Source organism: Pelodiscus sinensis, chromosome 1 (genome assembly GCF_049634645.1).
Source record: "Pelodiscus sinensis isolate JC-2024 chromosome 1, ASM4963464v1, whole genome shotgun sequence".
Taxonomy (NCBI): domain Eukaryota; kingdom Metazoa; phylum Chordata; order Testudines; family Trionychidae; genus Pelodiscus; species Pelodiscus sinensis.
Window position 1 is genome coordinate 245,905,538 of NC_134711.1, and position 18,842 is coordinate 245,924,379.

Here is an 18,842-nt window from a genome sequence, read left to right on the forward strand (position 1 = left end):
TCTCTATACTTGATTGTAAATTTTTTTTTCCTTAAACAGTCAAAACAGTAGGACCTAAAAACAATACAGCAAACTGTATTTCAGCTTTGTGTTTTAGACTATTACTTTAGAATACAGCATTAAAAAAATGTTCTGTCCTAGATGAGTAGGAATGTCCTTTCCTCATTATTAGGAAAGTTGGTTTAAAGCATACCAGAGTAAGATTATTGTAACTATAAAAAATATATATAAATATATTTTGAATTTCAGATGTAGTACTTTGTTTGAATAACTGTGTCCTAGACAGTTATTTCTTGTAAATACTTAGAAGTTTAGTGGATGAACACAGCAGATTAGTATGCTTCTCAAAAAGGTTTTCAATTTTCTGTAAAATCTTTGTAATCCAACCTTTTTAGTACCAATACATTTCTGTGGGTTCTTGCTTCTATTACTCTGCATTTAAGAGTTGAGACATACCTTAGCTACATGCATAGTCTGAGTTTTCTTCAAGGTGTATCTAATGATCTTTTCATCACCAAAGGTGGTCTCAAAATGATCAACAGAAACTAAAATATGAAAAAACTCACTATGTTTAATTGAGGAGTAGTACAAACTATGCCATGGAAAGAAATTGTGTAATCAATGCTGACATCACTAAGGCTCGCCCACCAACGAGCAATACAAAATTCAATGGTTTTTCCACCCTGGATAACAGGAAAAAAAGACAAAAAAGTTAGACATATCCACATTTTTTCATTCTCCACCCACCCTAAAAATCAATTAATAAAAACAAACAATTTACACACAATTCAAAAGTGTTCCAATTATGCCAATACTTCAAGCTGACAAAGAACTGGCCAAGATACTATGCAAATGCAAGACAACTGCAATAAGTTATGTCTGATGTCATAGCTATGACCAAAAATGAACACAATACTCCAGAGATAGGTGTAGTATTTTTCTAGAAACAGATTTTAAATAAATATACATTTTAAAAAAATGTTTTCCTTCTTTCCTATCTTGCAGGAAAAATAGCTTGATTAATTTACAGAAGAGGGAGAGAGTGTTGCTTCTCTATGCATGGAAAGAAAAAATGAAGATTAAAAAATGAATAGTTTTGGAAGCAGTAAGATACACAGTCTTCACTCTCTCGTGTAAGAGTTCCATATTCCATAATTTCGATACAGCTGTATGGCATATTCAAAGATAAAGACTGAATGGACAGGGAGCACAAAGCTTTGATGATACTTCCCTATCATGGCTGACACACGGTCATGTGGCAACATGAACAATCTTGCATTATCACCACCTCTACTTGGCGTGTCCTTCAAATAAATTTTGGATTACTAATCTGGCTTCTTTAATACACATTAGGTTCATCCAGCAACTGAATACACCAAATTCACTTCTGTTCAGTTTTAACATCAAAATGATAAAACATTGAGTAAATTAAGAACACTAGTAAATAGCACAAACATAGTGCACTAACTTCAAAGTAATTCAACATCATAATTCCAACTGAATCCAGACCCTGCTGTATTGTGCTTCTTTGAGTTCTCTACATAACAAAACCAATTTTATTTCACATGTTACTGTTAATTTTTGTACATATTGATATTTAAATTTAAATTAACTTACTAAGACGGGAAATGCTTCAGTCACCGATCCTTTTTCGGGTAAGGATGAGAATTTATAGAACTCGTGGCTTCTATATGCTTTTTGTTTCACTAGTTGAACTGCATGAAGAACAAACTTGGCAGCCACATCAGTTGAGCATGAACATACTGTAACTTCTAGATTAAAGGAAAAAATGGTTTTCAAAATTGAGCTTCATTTCAGTAACCAAAAAAGCTAATAAGAACAGAAAACGTGTAGAGAAAGTATTTTAGCCAGATAAAGAAAAAGGAAGTTAGACTTCAATCTATTTGTAAGTTTAAATAGAACAGCTATTCAGCACACAAATGACTATGGGTACATCTACACTGGAAAAGATGTGCAGCACAGTCAGCCCAGGGGGGTCATCAGATTCAGGCCACCAGGGGAAGGGTACCACAACCTGGGCTCCAGTCCAAGCCTAAATCTCTACACAGCAGTTTTAAAGCCCTGCAGCCTGAATCCTGTAAGTCAGCTTCCTGGTTCAGTGGCAGATGTTTAACTGCAGCACAGACATTACTTTAATTATGGATTTCAGCTAGGTCAACTAATATACATACAAGAATTGCAAATAATTCAATTAACTTGTCTTCTATGTGTGCGCAGTGCTTGAAGGGGAGACACTTTGCCAGGAGACATTTGCTGATAGGAATAACGAGACTCCAGAATCTTTGGTTCCATTTGAGGCTTTGGATGGGAATGTGCTCTAGGATTTTCCCCACACACTTTACCCCCTTTTCTCCTTGCCCTCCAATTTTGTCCCTGTCCCAAGATCTGTGTCTTCCCTAAACCCAGCCCCTTGTCCCAAGACCAATTCTGCTTTTCATTCCTCCATACTGCCTGGTCCCAGCAGAGGAGCTCTGAAACAAAACTCCATGCTCTCAGCTCTACTGTTGAACCCCAGCATGGTCAAAGTAGATAAACTGCAATTGCAGGGTAAATCCTGCTCAGCCCCTACGTGGGGCACATACTGAACAAATGGAATCTTTGGGAACTTTAGCTGCAGAGTCCCCAATGAACAAGTGAGAAATGCAATTTTTCAGAGGCAAATACTTTGTCAAAATTTTCACAAGGATGGGAAAGGTACATCCCCTGCCAAATGTCAAGCCTTCATTCCAAAGCCGGGGTTGCTAGAACTAGAATTCTTCTTGGTTTTCTTTTTCTAAAATGGGCAACAGTTTGTTTTTCTCCAGACTCATTCTCAAAAGTGTCTGAGCTACTTTCATTGAAGTTAAAAAAAAAAAAAACCCAAAAAACAAATTTCAGCCCAAGAAACAAGTTTGGCAAAGTTATAAGCAACTAAAAACAGAAGCTACTGTACTGTGCTACCAGCCTGTTTGCTAACGTCTATTAGAGAGGACTTTAAATATAGATGTTTGCATGTAAAATGGCTGATTCAGGTTTGTATTTAAATGCTAGACACCACACACTCTCGATTTGCCCCCTGCTATTAAAGAACTAATCTGAAGCCATAATATAGTTATTCTAACTATTCTGTCCTTATCTCTCTCACACACACACACACACACACACACACACACACACACACACACACACACACACACACACACACACACCACTTTAAAGACTAACAAGATGGTTTATTAGAGGATGAGCTTTCGTGGGCCAGATCAAATAGTGGAAGAAAATAGTCACAACCATATATACCAAAGGATACAATTAAAAAAAATGAACACATATGAAAAGGACAAATCACATTCAGAACAGAAGGGGGATGCGGGGAAGGTACACACACACACACACACACACACACACACACACACACACACACACACACACACACACACACACACACACACTTTAGTTAAAAGCAAAATTAAAACAGAAAAATCAGTCATTATAAAATATATTGTTATTTCTTAAATAAATATGAAAAGGCTGAAAATGCCTCTGACATTCACTAGCAAACAATCAATCAATTTCCAAAGAATACCAGTCTTTATTCAACCAAAAAAAGGTCATCCATGTTGAAACCAAGAAACAATGAAAAGATGTGTTTCAGCCATTTATTATGTTCCATATTCTTCTGCATGCTGTCCCTATCTCCTTACTCAAGTTACTTTGTAGCTCAGTGTTTCTTAAACTGTGTTCTGGGGCACACCAGTGTGCTGCAGAGAACAGAATTCAAAATGGCCACTCTTAAAGGAGTGACTCCTGCCCCCCGACCCTTTTTTTTTGGGGGGGGGGGGGCGCTCAACAAAAAAATCCTTGGTGTTCCTCAGTCTTAAAGCTTAAGAAACACTGCTGTGGCTGGTAAGAAATGGAGCAAGAAACGCATAAAATAAAGTAGGTTCTCAGTGGCATTTTTTATCATTGTTCAAAATATGAATGATGTTTTGCATGTGACAGTACTGATCCCTTTATTCACATCAAAAGGAGTATTTTTTTTAAAAAAAATATATATACACACACACACACACACACACACACACACACATCCAACTCAAAACACTAAAGATTTTCCCAGCAAGGTCAATGGGGGAAAAAAAACAAAATCGAATATTGGACACTAATAAAAAAAGCTGAAGATTAAAGTACAGCAGAGCCAAGTTTTTAGAATATGATCAAAGTAACACTAAAAGACAAGTTTTAAAGCTACTTCTCTGTTCTAACTATGTAGCAACTACACTCCACATTAACCCAATTACTCATGGGGTATGTCTACACTACAGTTAGTTCGAACTAACTTAGTTCGTCTAGAACTAAAAACTAGTTCGAATTAGCGTTTTGCTAATTCGAACTAGCATGTCCACATTGAGTGGACCCTGAACAGGGCTTAAGGCTGGCCGGAAGCAGTGCCGGCAGGGCATCAGAGGAGGACTTAGAGTGTTGAGAGGCTGTCTCAGGCTAGCCGAGGGCTGCGCTTAAAGGGACCCGACCCCCACCCCGGACAGACAGTTCTCAGGGGTGCCCCACTTGAAAACCAGTCCTGGCTTGGAGTGCCCACACTGGGCACATCACAGCACTCGGCCATCAGACCGGCTGCACTTGCCGCAGGCTGCCATCTGAGGAGAGGGGGCAATTGGGGAGCTGCAGGAGAGGTTCCACCCCCCAGAAGCCCGCAGAGCCAGCCCAGTCCTCCCCATCGGGGGCTCGTACCCCATTCCTCCCTCACCTCCTTCCACTTACCCTTTCCTAGCCCCTTTTCTTGATGTACAAAATAAAGATAACGTTTCTTCCAACACTGACTCTGTCTTTATTGAACAAAACTGGGGGAGACTGGGAAAAGGAGGTGGGAGAGGGGAAGAGAAAGGCTGGGAGAGGGGAGGGCAACTAACATGATCAGGGGTTGGGAACAGGTCCCAGATGGAGAGACTACAGAGACTGCGACTGTTCAGCTTAGAAAAGAGGAGATGGAGCGGGGACAGGATAGAGGTCTCTAAAAGCAGGGGTTGGGTGGAGAGGGTGCATTCAGAAAAGTTCTTCATTAGTTCCCATAAAGAAGGACTAGAGGACACCAAAGGAAAGGAATGGGTAGCAGGCTTCAAACTAGTAAGAGAAAATTGTTCTTGACAAGGCAAAGAGTTAACCTGTGGAACTCCTTGCTGCAGGAGGCTGTGAAGGCTACAACTAGAACAGAGTTTAAAGGGAAGTGAGATCAAGTCATGGAGGTTGGGTCCATGGAGTAGTCTTAGCCAGGGGGTAGGAGTGGTGTCCCTGCCCAAAGTTTGTGGAAGGCTGGAGAGGGATGGCACGAGACAAATGGCTACTGGGCTAGATGGACCTTTGGTCTGACCCAGGACGGCCATTGTAAGCTCAGGGCTCAGGGTCGGGGGTCTCAGTGGACCCCCTTGATTTTCATGCACACCTGCTCTTGGGTGGCCAGGCTGGCAGCTCTCCTGCCCTAGACGGCCACTTTCCTGTGCCTAGTGCGGAGATCGTGGATGAGGTCCACGATGTCCGCACTAGCCCAGGAAGGTCCCGCCTCTTGCGGTCCCGGGCAAGCTCCCGGGAGCCGCCAGCCTGGTCCCGGGAAGAGGGGGTGGGCTGGGGGACATCGGGTGGGTGACTCTGTGCAGTGCCAAGTGCAGGGTCAGCTGGCTGGGTGCTGGCAGGCTCGCACCTGGCACGGGCATCGTAGGCAGCCGTGCCCCTTTAAGGGGTCCAGGGCCAGGAGGGGGGCAATAGAGTTTCCCTGGTGTTTCCCTGGTGTTGGCCAGAGTGGCCACCAGGGAAACCTGGGGAGGGCTAGCCTCCCACTAGTTCGAATTAAGGGGCTACACACCCCTTAATTCGAACTAGTAAGTTCGAACTAGGCTTAATCCTCATAAAATGAGGTTTTCCTAGTTCGAACTAAGCGCTCCGTTAGTTCGATTTAAATTCGAACTAGCGGAGCACTAGTGTAGCGCCTATGAATGTTAGTTCGAACTAACGTCCGTTAGTTCGAACTAACATTGTAGTGTAGACATACCCATGGATATTACATCAATACTCCCACCCACAAGTTATCTTGCTGGCTTTCCCAGACTATGCTAAACTTGAGCTTTTGGTGATTATGTTTAACAATCATCCTTAGAGTTTAAAAGTTGTTGCACCTTTACAAAGTGGTTTATATACAGCAATGTAATTCATGGATAGATAAAAAAAATTTGAGTGGTTCCATCATGTTTTTGTACCTGCAGTGAAGACACTTTAGAAAAGATAGGCTTACCTGAAGACAGCAAAGCTATTCTGTTTCTAAAGAATTGTACCGCTCACCCTCATGAAACAGAGTTAGTATCTCATAATGTATTACCTTCTTCCTGCCTGCCACTGTTTCTTCATCGATTCAATGCCTGTACTAGGACATTATTCTGAATATGAAATGTTATTATAGAAGAGATTTCCTGAGAAAGTGCGATCAATCATGAAGGCACTATACAAAGACTTTCAAGGTTAAGAGATGCAATTTTTAATGTTCCATGCTTGTGTCTGGAATTTTGTTAAAAGTTAAACATTAAGGAGAGTTGGAGAAAATTGTGATCTAGTGTTCTGTTGACAAAAGTGTCTTCTGATGAAGATGAATTTGAAGGCTTTAAAGTAATAGAAAAAAAAAACCACTGGAACAAATTCTTGAAATGATGAAGGATACTCCTTCACATACAATCAACAAGCCTCATGAAAATGAAATAGAGTGGGTTGAAGCTGTCATGGAGCTTGAAGTGATACTGTTACATACTGTCACTGATACAGAGACAGTAATGTTTTGAATCCTGAAAAAAGACAAAGGACACCACTTAAGACAGTGAAGAGGATAAAATAGCTCAGGGAAAGGCTGCTTCAGCTTTTGATATAATCAAACTTGCAGAAAGGCAGCCATGTTATACTGTCCAGGGAGGTTATGCAATTGCACATTCCACACTCAACTTCTATGAAAGAGGCAGAAGACAATTTAGCAAGCTAATAGCACAGATTTATTCAAAAAGCAACTTCTAGGGTTTGACATACGGTCAATACATATTCAACCCTATCTACAACTTCTACACAGTGGTCTCCAACCTTTTTAAGCACAAGATGGTTTTTAGAATTGAAGTGCAACCCAGGATCTACCTCAAAAAAATACCCTTGCCGCCTTCTTCGTGCCTCTTCAAGGTCCTGCCCCTGCTCACTCCATCCTCCCTCTCTTTCACAAGGCAGGGGCAGAGGGTTGGGGGCATAGGCTCTGGTCTTGGGCTAAGGGATTTGGAGTGTGAGGGGCTCTGAGCTAAGGGGCAGGGAGTTGGGTTGCAGAAGAGGGTTCAGGCTTTGCAAGAGTTTAGGTCCAGAGGGCTCAGGACTAGTACAGGGGCTTGAGGTGCAGAGAGGAAGGAGGGGGGGGTCATAACTGGGGCAGGAGCCCAGAGCTGGCTCCAGCTGGACTCTGCTTACCTCAGGTGGCTCCTGGGTGGTGGTGCAGTGGGGCTAAGGCAGGCTCACCCCTAGGAGTTTTAAAGGGAATGTCTTTGGCTTGCCTAGGAAGCGGTGGAAAGCCCCATTCACTAATGTAGCAGGTGTAGAACTGCAGACAAGAGTTGCTACAACTGGGGATGGGCCTGGGGGCAGTTCAGCTACATAGCCAGAAGGAGATGACACACATGGAGAACACACACATAGCCAAATATCAACCAACATGGAGGTAATAGATTCTACATTATGTCTGTTACTATATATGTTGAGTCTGGAAAATACCCACAGCTAGCTCTCCATTAGCAGGAGAGGTACATGGATTCAGAAAGAAGGGACACTGCTGTCCCACAGTCCAAGATGTACCCCCAGTGGTCTGTCACAATGAGCAATCAGCATACAACTCTGGAATTAGCATTCTAAATGAAATAGTGGAGTGTCCCCTTAATATCATATTCCTACATGTTTAAGCCAGAAAAAACAGTCAATGGCAGTGTTACACACAAAATTAATTTCCCTATGTGATGTAAGAAACCCAATTGTTTAGTGAATTTGTTCTTGTAGTTCCACAAATACAATCAGAATAATCGCATTGTTAGACATTATAAGCAGACAAACTCCTCCCAGACAGCTTTAAAAAAAATCATTGATCTAATCCTTAAATCTTATTCATAATTCTTCCATTGAAATCACAATTTTCATTATATTTGTATTTTTTATTTTCCTTACCAGCCCATGTAGCTCCCTGAGGAACTTCAATGAAGTGTCTTCGGATCTGACCAGGCTTAAAATGCACATCAGTATATGAAAGATCATAGTGTGAAGATTCATCTATTCTGTGAATATAATTTTAAAGATTAATAAACTACATCAAATGTCAAACAGTAATCTTTTCAGCAATCTTAAAAATGCAGCTAGGATGATGTGACATGTGTCACTTAGGAAAACGATGCACCATGCTTGTAGCAAACCTTGTTATTTAAAAGGAAATCAGTTTTCCATAACAGAATGAGCTTCACTCTTATTGCATGTAAAGTCAGTCTTCCTGCCCAGAAGTCTCTTTAGAATTGGTCATAGTAATTAATGACAGCTAGTTTTCTTCAGACATTCCATTTCCAACCAGAGCCAGACATCACTTTACTAGGAAGATTTACTCCAAGATTTTGGAACCTTGTGGCATTCCATCAGTACACTATAAATGAGCTTGCGATTCATCACTACCAAGTCTTCATGTAATACCACTGAAGAAAATGGTACCACATTTACATTAACTCAACTTCGCTCTCTATATGCCCATCTCTGTATTCAGGAAGGAAATGATTTGCACTACTCCTTTTGGCAGAGGCCTTATATTGGCTTGGATATTGAGATACCTGAAACCAGAACTGCTGATGCTCCAAGAAAGCAGCTAGAACAATACATTACACTCAGGATTTATGTAGCTATGCACAGGAGAAAAAAAAATATATATATATAAACGTTCACTGACCTTGCTGGTATAATAAGAGTTATTGGAACTCTGAACAAAGGGCCTGCATTGGGAGCTGCTATATCATAACCACACACCTGACAAATTAATCAAAACGTTATCTAAGTAGTTACACAGCATGATATTACATCATTTTAAATTGCTTTAGAATATATCCTGAGATTCTCTAGATTGTCTGTCAAGTATGTTGAATCTATACAATTGCTCAATGAACTTAGAAGGGCTAACAGGTTGAAGAGGCTTTAATCGCTGCCATGCCAGAAAAAAAAATACTTATTGTAAGAATACGATACATGTGTGTGTGTAAAGTGCTTTACAACTAGTACAATTCAGAGTCCCATAGTTTTATACAGATTTCTGCACGACAAATCACATCCAGCTATTTGGCTCAGAAGGGTAGCTGTGTTAGTCTGTAAGGGCACGTCTACACAGTAGGGCTAAAGCTGAAATAATCTATGCAACTTAGGCTATGCAGTTGACACACCTGAAGTTGAAATAGTTTATTTCAGCTTTTGGCACTGCCTACACAGCAGGAAGTCTGAGGAAGAGCACTCTTCCTCAGACTTCCCTTACTCCTCGTAAAAAGGTCACAGGAGTCAGAATAGGAAGTCCTCCAGCTCACCATTATTTTGGCATTATGTCGAAATAACCACTTGTAGTGTAGACGTGGACTATGTTATTTCAGAATAATAGCCGTTATTCCAAAATAATACTGCTGTGTAGATGTACTCTAACTGGAAAAACTGAACAAATGGTCCCACAGCGCCTTAGAGACAAAAAAGCCGTAGATGGTATCATGAGCTTTTCTGGGCACAACCCACTTCTTCAGAAGTCTGGAATAAGGGGTCCAGGATACAAATAAATAGAGAAAGAGAGGGAACGGGGAGTAAAGGGAAGGGGAAAAAAATAGGGGGATACCCCCCCCATTAGTGTCCATGCTAAATGAAGCTAATAGAGTGGTCTGTAAGTACCCTGTACTTAGCTTTTCATCATTAGGGTGTGGAATGTAGTATGGATGTAAGTGACTAGTTACTCCCTCCCCCCCCCACCCCCCCGCCGGCTTTGCTGTCTCTATTACAGGCAGCAAGGGGTGGGGACCTGGTGCTGCCGGGGGGGGGGGGGGGGGGAGGAGGAGCTGTCTTAAAAGCCAGTTCTCCCCAGCACCGTCTCCACGGTGAGCAGGGGAGTAGCGAGGGAGTAGCTGATTCCTGGCTTGCACCCAGTCCCAAACTCTGTTTTTCAAATGCATTAGAGCTGCCAGACTCTTAATACATTTAAAAAGCAATCAGAAGCACAGCAGGGGCAGGGGGAGGGCTGGCTCACACTGGGTTCCCTTGCTGTGCTTTAGTCTTTTAAATGTATGAAGAGCCAGCAGGGTCTTAATACATTTAAAAGGCATAGCCACAGCACAGTTAGCTCCTGGGGCCGGGAGCTAACACCACTGCAACTCCCCTGCTTATCAATTAGTCGATGGAAAAATCCGTCGATTAGTTAACTGATATTTAACATCCCTAGAATGTAGCGGTGCACCCAGTTCAAGTGTTTGTTCAAGACTTGATTATAGGAGCCAAACTTGTATGTAAACAAAACCACGTTCCGCAGCTTCAATCTCTAGCTGTTTTCTGAAATTGCTTTGTAATAGTAGTGTCAGTTTTAGATCCATTTGTGAAAACCCTGGCAAATTAAAATGTTCCAAAGGTTTCTGTGTGTTACCATTTTGAATATTTTATGTGTTTCCATTAATCCTTTGTCACAGAGACTGTCCAGTTTGTCCAATATACACGGCAGAGGGGCATTACTGGCACTTCAGGGCATAGATCACATTAGTGGATATGCAGTTTTATAAACCTCTGATGCAGTGGTTTATGTGGTTACGATATTGCCTGTATAAATGTGTGGAGCAGCTGCAGAACTTAGTTTCACTTACAAGTTTGACGCCTATAATCAAAGGTTTCAAACACACACTTGAACTGGATGGGCCACTACACTCCACACCCTAACAACATAAAAAGCTAAATACTAGGAACTTAGGGTGAGTCTACACAGCAACATTCTTCCAAAATAACTAACATTATTTTGAAATAACTTAATCCGCATCTACACCGCAGCACATTACATAATTATGCTGTGAAGCTGAAGGTCTTCTTACTCTAACTCCTGTAACCCTCATTGTATGAGAAGTAAGGGAAGATGGAGGAAAAGTGCTGTGTAGATGCTCCCAATTTTGAAATAATGCTAAATAGCCTTTTACATCCCTATTTTGCACCAACTTTTGAGGATTCCAGCTGCAACGCAATGGAGACGTTTCAGAGCTATTCTAAGTTTGACTCTTTTTTGGGGGTAGGAGGTTGGAGTACTCAACTACTAGATAAAGGATCAATGAGCAAAAATGAGAGAGAAACAGAAGGTAAGAGCTTCAGGGGGTAGCTGAGTTAGTCTATAAAGTGCTACCAGACCATTTGCTTGCTGTTTTATTAGAAAGTAAGAATAGCAGAACATCTGAACCAAAAACAGCCTCTTTATCTAATCAGTAAGATACACTTCCCTGTATGTGGAGAGTGATATGGAGATTTGAGTTGGAAGTATCAGCCACACAATGCACATCTACACTGAAATTAAAAAAATCCCAGGGCATGGCCACACCTCACCATGGTCAGCTGACTTGAGCTCCAGCTGTGGGTCTAAATATTGCTGTGCAGACACTTGTGTTTGGCATATTCTGGGGCTTTTCCTCACCTAAACATCAACAGAGCAATTGCATAACACTGCAGCCCAGCAAAGGTCAGCAGACCCAGGCCAGCTGTACATGTTTAATTGCTGTGTAGCTGTACCCACAGAGGATCAGATATTTCAAGAAAAGAAAAAGCTTAATTAGACCTTTTAAATCCAAGTATAAAATTTTTCAATATTTCTTATTAAAGTAAGAAAAAAACTATACGATACATATTTAGAGTTGGACACTCTGAGCAGCTATGGCAAGTCTTTTGTAGTATTACAAAAGGCTTACTAGAGGCTAACTAGAAAATGGGTGCAAAATATTACAAAAGTCTACACTACCAGCCTGCAAAAGTAGAAATGCTTTTTATTCTTATCACAAAATTTTTCAAAAATAGGAGGCAACGTGAAGAAAATGGTTTAATTCTTCCTTACATGAAGCTACGAGTTCTTTCTATTTTAAATAAATTGTAGAACAGCATTTGCTAATCAATACAGGAAAAATAAGTGAAACGCTTTGGATGCTATAATTTAAATTATTTATAAAAATTAAATGAAAAAAGGACCACAGGAAAAGGCAATAACACACTTTTTTTTATAAATATGAATACTTTCTTACCTCAGTGCAATGTAGTCCTTCTCTCAGGCCTCGTGGGTCCACACGTACATTTATATGCCTGCATTGGTTCATGAGCTCTAAATGACTGGGACACTGAACCCATGCTGCATTTGAAGTTAAGGCTAAATGAAGTTGGAGAGAGATTCTTTCGCTGTTTTCTGAAACAAGATGCAGTTTTAAAAAGCTTAATACAATAATCCAACACAAATGTTTAGCTGCTACTGTATAAATTTTTTAATACAGCTTGGCCCAGCATCACACTGGGCTCCTAGTTCCCTACTCCCCACAAAGTGCTGGGAATCTCTGATCCTGCAACATCCATAGTCCTTCCAGACCATGGATGTTGCTGGAATACTGTGTTCCGGTTCATAGAGGTGCAAACTGTATTCCCACTAATGCAGTGGTCCCCAACATGGTGCATTTGTGTGCATCCGCCAAGTGCTCAGGGCCGGCCTGGCCCCGGGCACATGGCACATTCGCGGTGCCGAAGCCGGCCCCAGGAGCGCCGCGGATTGGCCGCCCGCGCTCTAGGCACGTGGCGCTTGGCGGGGGGAGAAGAGTGCCAGCCCCGGGCGCGCAACGCTTGGGGGGGTCCCCCCGCCCCCGGGCACGCGGCTATGGGGGGGGCCGGCCCCGCAATGCTTGGGGGCGGGGGGCCTGCCCCCGGGAGCCCGGCAGGCGAACGGCCATGCCACCTGGCGCCTGGCAACCTCAAATGGTTGGAGACCACTGCACTAATGTGTACATGGTTCACAATTACTGGTGGGAACTAGGGATGCAAAACCATGTAACCACTAAAAATCATTGGTTACACATGCTGCAGACTCTGCAGGGTAAAGGGCAAGACACATACCTTCTCAATCCAGAATTCAAAGGATACAATTATTGAATCATGACTTAAACACATTATGGCACATACCAATACTAAAGTCCCATGCGTACACTAACTTAACTATATATTAAGGGTTAAAAGAAAAAGCTAGAAACCTTATTTAAAAGCCTCCAGTCACCACAAGACTTCCACAACTATTGATCATAGAAAAACAAGAGAGGAGAGACAGAATTGCAAATGCTTTATATAATTCGCCCTGAATGTTTGGGGTCATAAGAGGTCATGCCCAGGAACTAGTTATTTCTTAACTAAGTGCTTTCATTTTTTAAATAGGGATGTAAGCGACTTACCTAATAAGCCTAGGCCTGACAGGGAGGCAGATGCACAGCAGTCCCCAGGACCTGGCGTGAGCCAGGGCTGCTCAGTCCCGGCTTGAGCCAGGTCTGGGACCTATTACCGCTGCAGCGAGGCAGTTTAAATGTAAGTGGAGTCAGGCTGCCTATGCATCTGGCTCCTACTGCATTTAAACTACAGAGCCACAGCTGGGAAGGGAAGGTGGAGCTTCTGGACCCTGCCTCCCCTTAACTACAAAGTTAGTCAATTACTCACTTCTTAACATCCTTAATTTGAAAGAGCATACATTCCCATAAACTGAGTTTTTTTGTATTCACCGAGTATTCCAGTTCAAGGACATTTTTTAATTTCTTGAATGTTTTTCCCCCACAGTCATTTAAAACACTTGATACTTTTCACTTCAATTTTCTCCAAAATAAAAAGAGATAAGCTTGACTTAAGAACATGAAGGCCTTCACCCTCCTAATGAAACTCTGAAAAAGCAGAGACTAAAACCAAGGGTTCAGAATGGAAAAAAAGCCACCTTGATTCAACTATAATTACGAGTACCTGTATTAAAAAAAAAGCTGTATGTCATAATTCACTACTCCGCCCCCCCCCCCCCACACACTTAAACATAGTCTTTCATTTAAACAGTCTTGTTGCCATGTGTCATCTGCATGATCTGTACACCCAAATCCTCACTGAATTTACACCTTAAAATTCTGAAACATGTTTATGTAACCAGCTTCTTTCCTACCTGTATTTTCAGGAAAAACTGGTTCTATGCCAACCCCATGGTCAGAAGGTGCAGCTACCTGGACAGGATCTCTGAGGTAGATTCCACGGTTGTTTCCAACAGTAACAGCAAAACCTATGTTATTTGTGAATGATGAATTTTGAATGAGGTAGTCATAAGCTTTATCAACCTATTGAGAAAAAACAGTGCTCCAATTAACCCTAAAATAGGCAGAATAGAAAATACTTAACTTTTAGACAAAGTTTTTAGAAAGTGTTGCCACTAATGGTAAAGCTACACGAGTTTGGCATTTGAGTTATAATGGTCATGGTTTACTAGGGAGCGCAGCCCCCTTCTTGCTACGCTCGCCAACCCCCCTTTCTGGGGTTAGGTGTCTGAGCACTCGAGGTGGGTTTGGAGAAGGCAGGGCGGCTGAGGAGAGGACAGTGATCCGACTAATTTTATTTAAATTAACTACAGTGGCTACACACACAATATTGGAGGAAGGAGCTGCATTCAAGCTGCCTTATCAATGTAGCTTACTGGGTTAACCTGTTTCCTTGCCTATAGATATGTACATTTATTATTTCCTTACTTTTTGAGAATATGTTCGTTATAAGAAGTTATAGTAGGTTTGGCAATAACTCAAGGGACTTACAGGCCACATCCTGTATGCTGAGCTAAGGCAAAGCTAGCATGCACATGCCTGGGACATTTTACCCAGCTAGCAAAGGCAATGTGCATATATTTGGGACCTTTCACCTAGATAAAGCAATCATCAATGGCAACAGGGCTTACTCAAACTTAGCAGGTACATGATTACTTGGGGAAAAAACACAAAAACAAAATAACTGGTTAAGACCAGACCAGATAACTGGGTAGGACAGAAACAACAAATGTGATGGGCTTTTTGTGGTTGTCTATGGCAGTGGTTCTCAAAGTGCGGTCCACTAGTGGTCCGTGACCACCTCTTAGGTGGTCCACAGCTCGAGCTCAGCCCCTTCTCTCATGCAGTGGGGAACTTCAGCCAGGCAGTCACCACACAGCCACAAGGCTCCAGCACCAGCAGCAGCTCCTGTGTGCCGGGCTCTTTTGAACTTCCCAAGCAGCTGCACTTGGCTGAGGCATGGTGTACTTCCGTCTGTACCTCCACCTCATAGGAGATGGATGTACAGATGTCGAGACAGCTCAAGCTGCACTTATCTGCCCCCGCCCAAATGGGGCATGAATTTGTTTCAATGGTAACAAATAGAACAATGTGATAATACGTTGAGATCAAGGATATACTGACCAGTGGGAAAGAGAGAGACTTTACCATCAGTAAGAGGAGGAAATACAAATAAAGAGGAGAGGAAGCAGCCTCTACTGAATATGCACCCAATGTCAAAGTAACATTTTAAAAGTAGCATCCTGGTCTACGTACAGTAGCAAAAATAAGAGGTAATCCTTGGGTGGTATGAGAATGAGGGACACTGGTAACGATGGGGAAGATTAATGGCCAACACCTCAGGTAGTTCTAGAGAGAACTGTGTGAGTTTAGGGGAATGTGCAACTATACTTCCATACCAATTCTATTTTATGAAATTAGGGGGTTTGTGTGACTATGTTAAATGTATTAATAAGCTATATTTGTAAATATACAAGCGTTTCCTATAACTTTGAGCATATTACATAAAAGGAGAAAGACTTCACCTTCCCGGGGGGGGGGGGGGGGGGGGGGGGGGATAGAATAGTCTAAAGTTGTAGAGTCAAATTTTCAAAAAAACCAAACAACTCACTTTTGAAAATGGTACTTAAGAGCATAAGTTTCAGTGATTTGCAAGACAGACTTAGAATTCTAAACATAACCATTAGGATTCACATGCTGATCCACTGTGTTATGCTACCATTAGTCCCTATGCTCCGCAATACACCACATTCTAGACTTAGAAGCCAAGTCTTATTGAAAATTTTACCTGTAATTAGTTTTCAGGCAGACAGTAGAGTACACATAGATGTTATGGACACAGTTCACTTTTAAGTATATTTAATTTTGTGAGCGTTTTAGTTTGCTATTTAAAAAACACTGGTAAACAACTGGACTCAAAATAAACACCTTCCTAGGAAAAACAAACCAAAGAAACAAAGCAAAGTAGGAGGATGCAGCAGATTCCACATAAACCCACAGCTAATTGTTAGGTTGAAAAGAGAAGTATTTTCATTCAATACTTTTGTTATTATACCTAATGAAGTTACTCTAATTAACCATTCAAATTATTGTGTGTTTAACAGCTACCCGAGTATGTAATCTGTTTAACTGTAAAAACTTCTTTATAGACAATCTTTGTTTGCGTGGGTTATTGCACATCAAAGAGAAAAAAAATTCAGAAAGAAAAATGTTAGTCAACTTGTATATTACCTGTTTCCTCTCCAAGTGACCAGATTTCAAGTTGACAATATCCCTTTAAAGTTAATGGGCTGTATAATTTTGGCATCTATGCTGTTAAATACCTGAATAATACCATGTCCTTGTGCAAACACTTCTATATTTTCGGCCTTCACTGCAGTATTTTCTAAAGCTCTTCTGACAGAATGAGTAGTGTAATGAACATCATTAGCTTTGAGACCTGAAATTAAAGTGTTATTGATACAATATTAAAGAACATGAAGTTTCAACATTAGCTCTTATTAAATGTAAAATCAAGATTACTTCAGTAAAATTATTGGATTTCAATTTATAAAAGCAATGTAATAAAGATCACATTTTATCTTTTCATTAAGACAGACATAACATCCATTACCTGATAGTACTAAAGCAATGCCTCCACATGCATTAGGTGAAGACATTGATGTGCCATTCATGAGCTGTGTTCCTCTTAAAGTCCAGTTAGGAACAGAAGCAATAGCTCCTCCTGGTGCACTGATACTCACGCCAAGAGCTCCATCGGTACTAAAAAGTTATAATCAAAATACATGTTTATACAAACAACCATTTCACATTAAATACAATCATGTGGTAGCTTTAATCATATGTTAGTGTTAGCCTGCATTCTCTAATACTACTGCACAGGTACTTACCAAATTCAAAATTGATTTTTGACATTGTTTAGTATTTTCATACTATTCAGTCATGATTTGACTATAAAAACTTCACTTCAAAGAAAATAAATATTTAATATCTATAACACTGACAATTTTTGGAATTGAAAGAACAGATTATTTTTACTTATCTATCATAGACTCCAGTTTGTCAAAGGAACAAATTTCCTAACCAAAAGTTAAACACCCAATACTTATTTAAAGTTAGGAACTTTAATGTGAAGCTGAACCACAGGGCAAATGTACTTTATTCTTAGGCTGTGTCTAGACTGGCAAGTTTTTCCGCAAAAGCAGCTACTTTTGCGGAAAAACTTGCCAGCTGTCTACACTGGCCAGTTGAATTTGCGCAAGAACACTGACGATCTAATGTAAGATTGTCAGTGTTCTTGTGCAAATACTATGCTGCTCCCGTTCGGGAAAAGCCCTCTTGCGCAAATGTATTTGCGCAAGAGTGCCAGTGTAGACAGCTAAAAACTATTTTGTGCCAAAAATGCCCCGATGGAAAAAAGGGCGATCGGGGCTTTCTTGCGCAAAACCACGTCTAGATTGGCACGGACGCTTTTCCGCATAAAGTACTTTTGTGCAAAAGCGTCCGTGCCAACCTAGACGCTCTTTTCCGCAAATGCTTTTAACAGAAAAACTTTTCCTTTAAAAGCATTTGCGGAAAATCATGCCAGTCTAGATGCAGCCTTAATGTTTTTTCCTTCAAAAATGGTGAGGAAGAGCAAAAGAGAATGCAAAACGAAGATGTTTAATTTCTGGTTTGTGGTTACTTCCACACTTTAAAATTTGCAGGTGCTGCCCTATGCTGAGGCATAACAATATGGTGGCTTTAAGAGGGTTTTAAGCTTTTTCAGGGCATAAAGAGGCACCTGTCATAATCCAGACAGCCCTGGGGGCCTAAAGCTTCATCAATGCTACAAAGCTAAATTGACCCAAGCATAGCCATCAAGTCATTACCACCTCAGTCAGTGATGCATGTCCTGACCAGGAGCTCTTCCAATAACTGACCTGAGAGAGAGATATTGTGGAAAGGGAGTTCCAGCTGTGAGCCCTGGGACAGTGCTGACAGCTAACAGGGCATGTAAATAATGTAGTTTGTACAGACACTGCACCACCCTAACTACATCGACCTAAGGACTGTACTTCTCACAGAAGCAGAGTTAAGTTAATGTAGCATGCAACTTACATCAGCAGAAGCAATATTGTAGTGTCTATGTAAGGTTGACATAGGCTGCCTTATGATGACCTAATTGCAGCGTATACCAAGCCTAAGAAACAGCTGCCTCACTCCCGGCTGCTCTATGGATTGGTCTCAGCTCTGCCTGGAATCTCTACAACAATACATGCTGCATCACCATCTGGCAATGCTCATCATCTGGTCCTTGCCATAGGATCTTTGGCAGACAGTCTTCCGCTCAATTCCTGTACCAGAGAAGTCAGCAACCTCAGGGTTAAGGGCCCCTTTGTGTGATTCTATCCATTTTATGCAAAATACTGCAAATCACTCATGCTAGAGATT

The 18,842-nt window shown here is 41.3% G+C and overlaps 1 protein-coding gene across 2 annotated transcripts in view; it reads right to left on the bottom strand.

The window, feature by feature from the left end:
* TPP2 (tripeptidyl peptidase 2) overlaps positions 1-18,842 on the bottom strand; it is an 83,664-nt gene that overhangs the window by 43,147 nt on the left and 21,675 nt on the right. For both annotated transcript variants that reach the window (XM_075918739.1, XM_075918740.1), the window contains exons 11-18: positions 17,023-17,171; positions 16,733-16,848; positions 14,264-14,432; positions 12,339-12,496; positions 9,005-9,081; positions 8,245-8,351; positions 1,618-1,772; positions 567-683 (exon numbers count right to left, since the gene is read on the bottom strand). In XM_075918739.1, the coding sequence (XP_075774854.1) occupies positions 567-683; positions 1,618-1,772; positions 8,245-8,351; positions 9,005-9,081; positions 12,339-12,496; positions 14,264-14,432; positions 16,733-16,848; positions 17,023-17,171 (1,048 nt within the window). The remainder of the gene's footprint in view (positions 1-566; positions 684-1,617; positions 1,773-8,244; positions 8,352-9,004; positions 9,082-12,338; positions 12,497-14,263; positions 14,433-16,732; positions 16,849-17,022; positions 17,172-18,842) is intronic.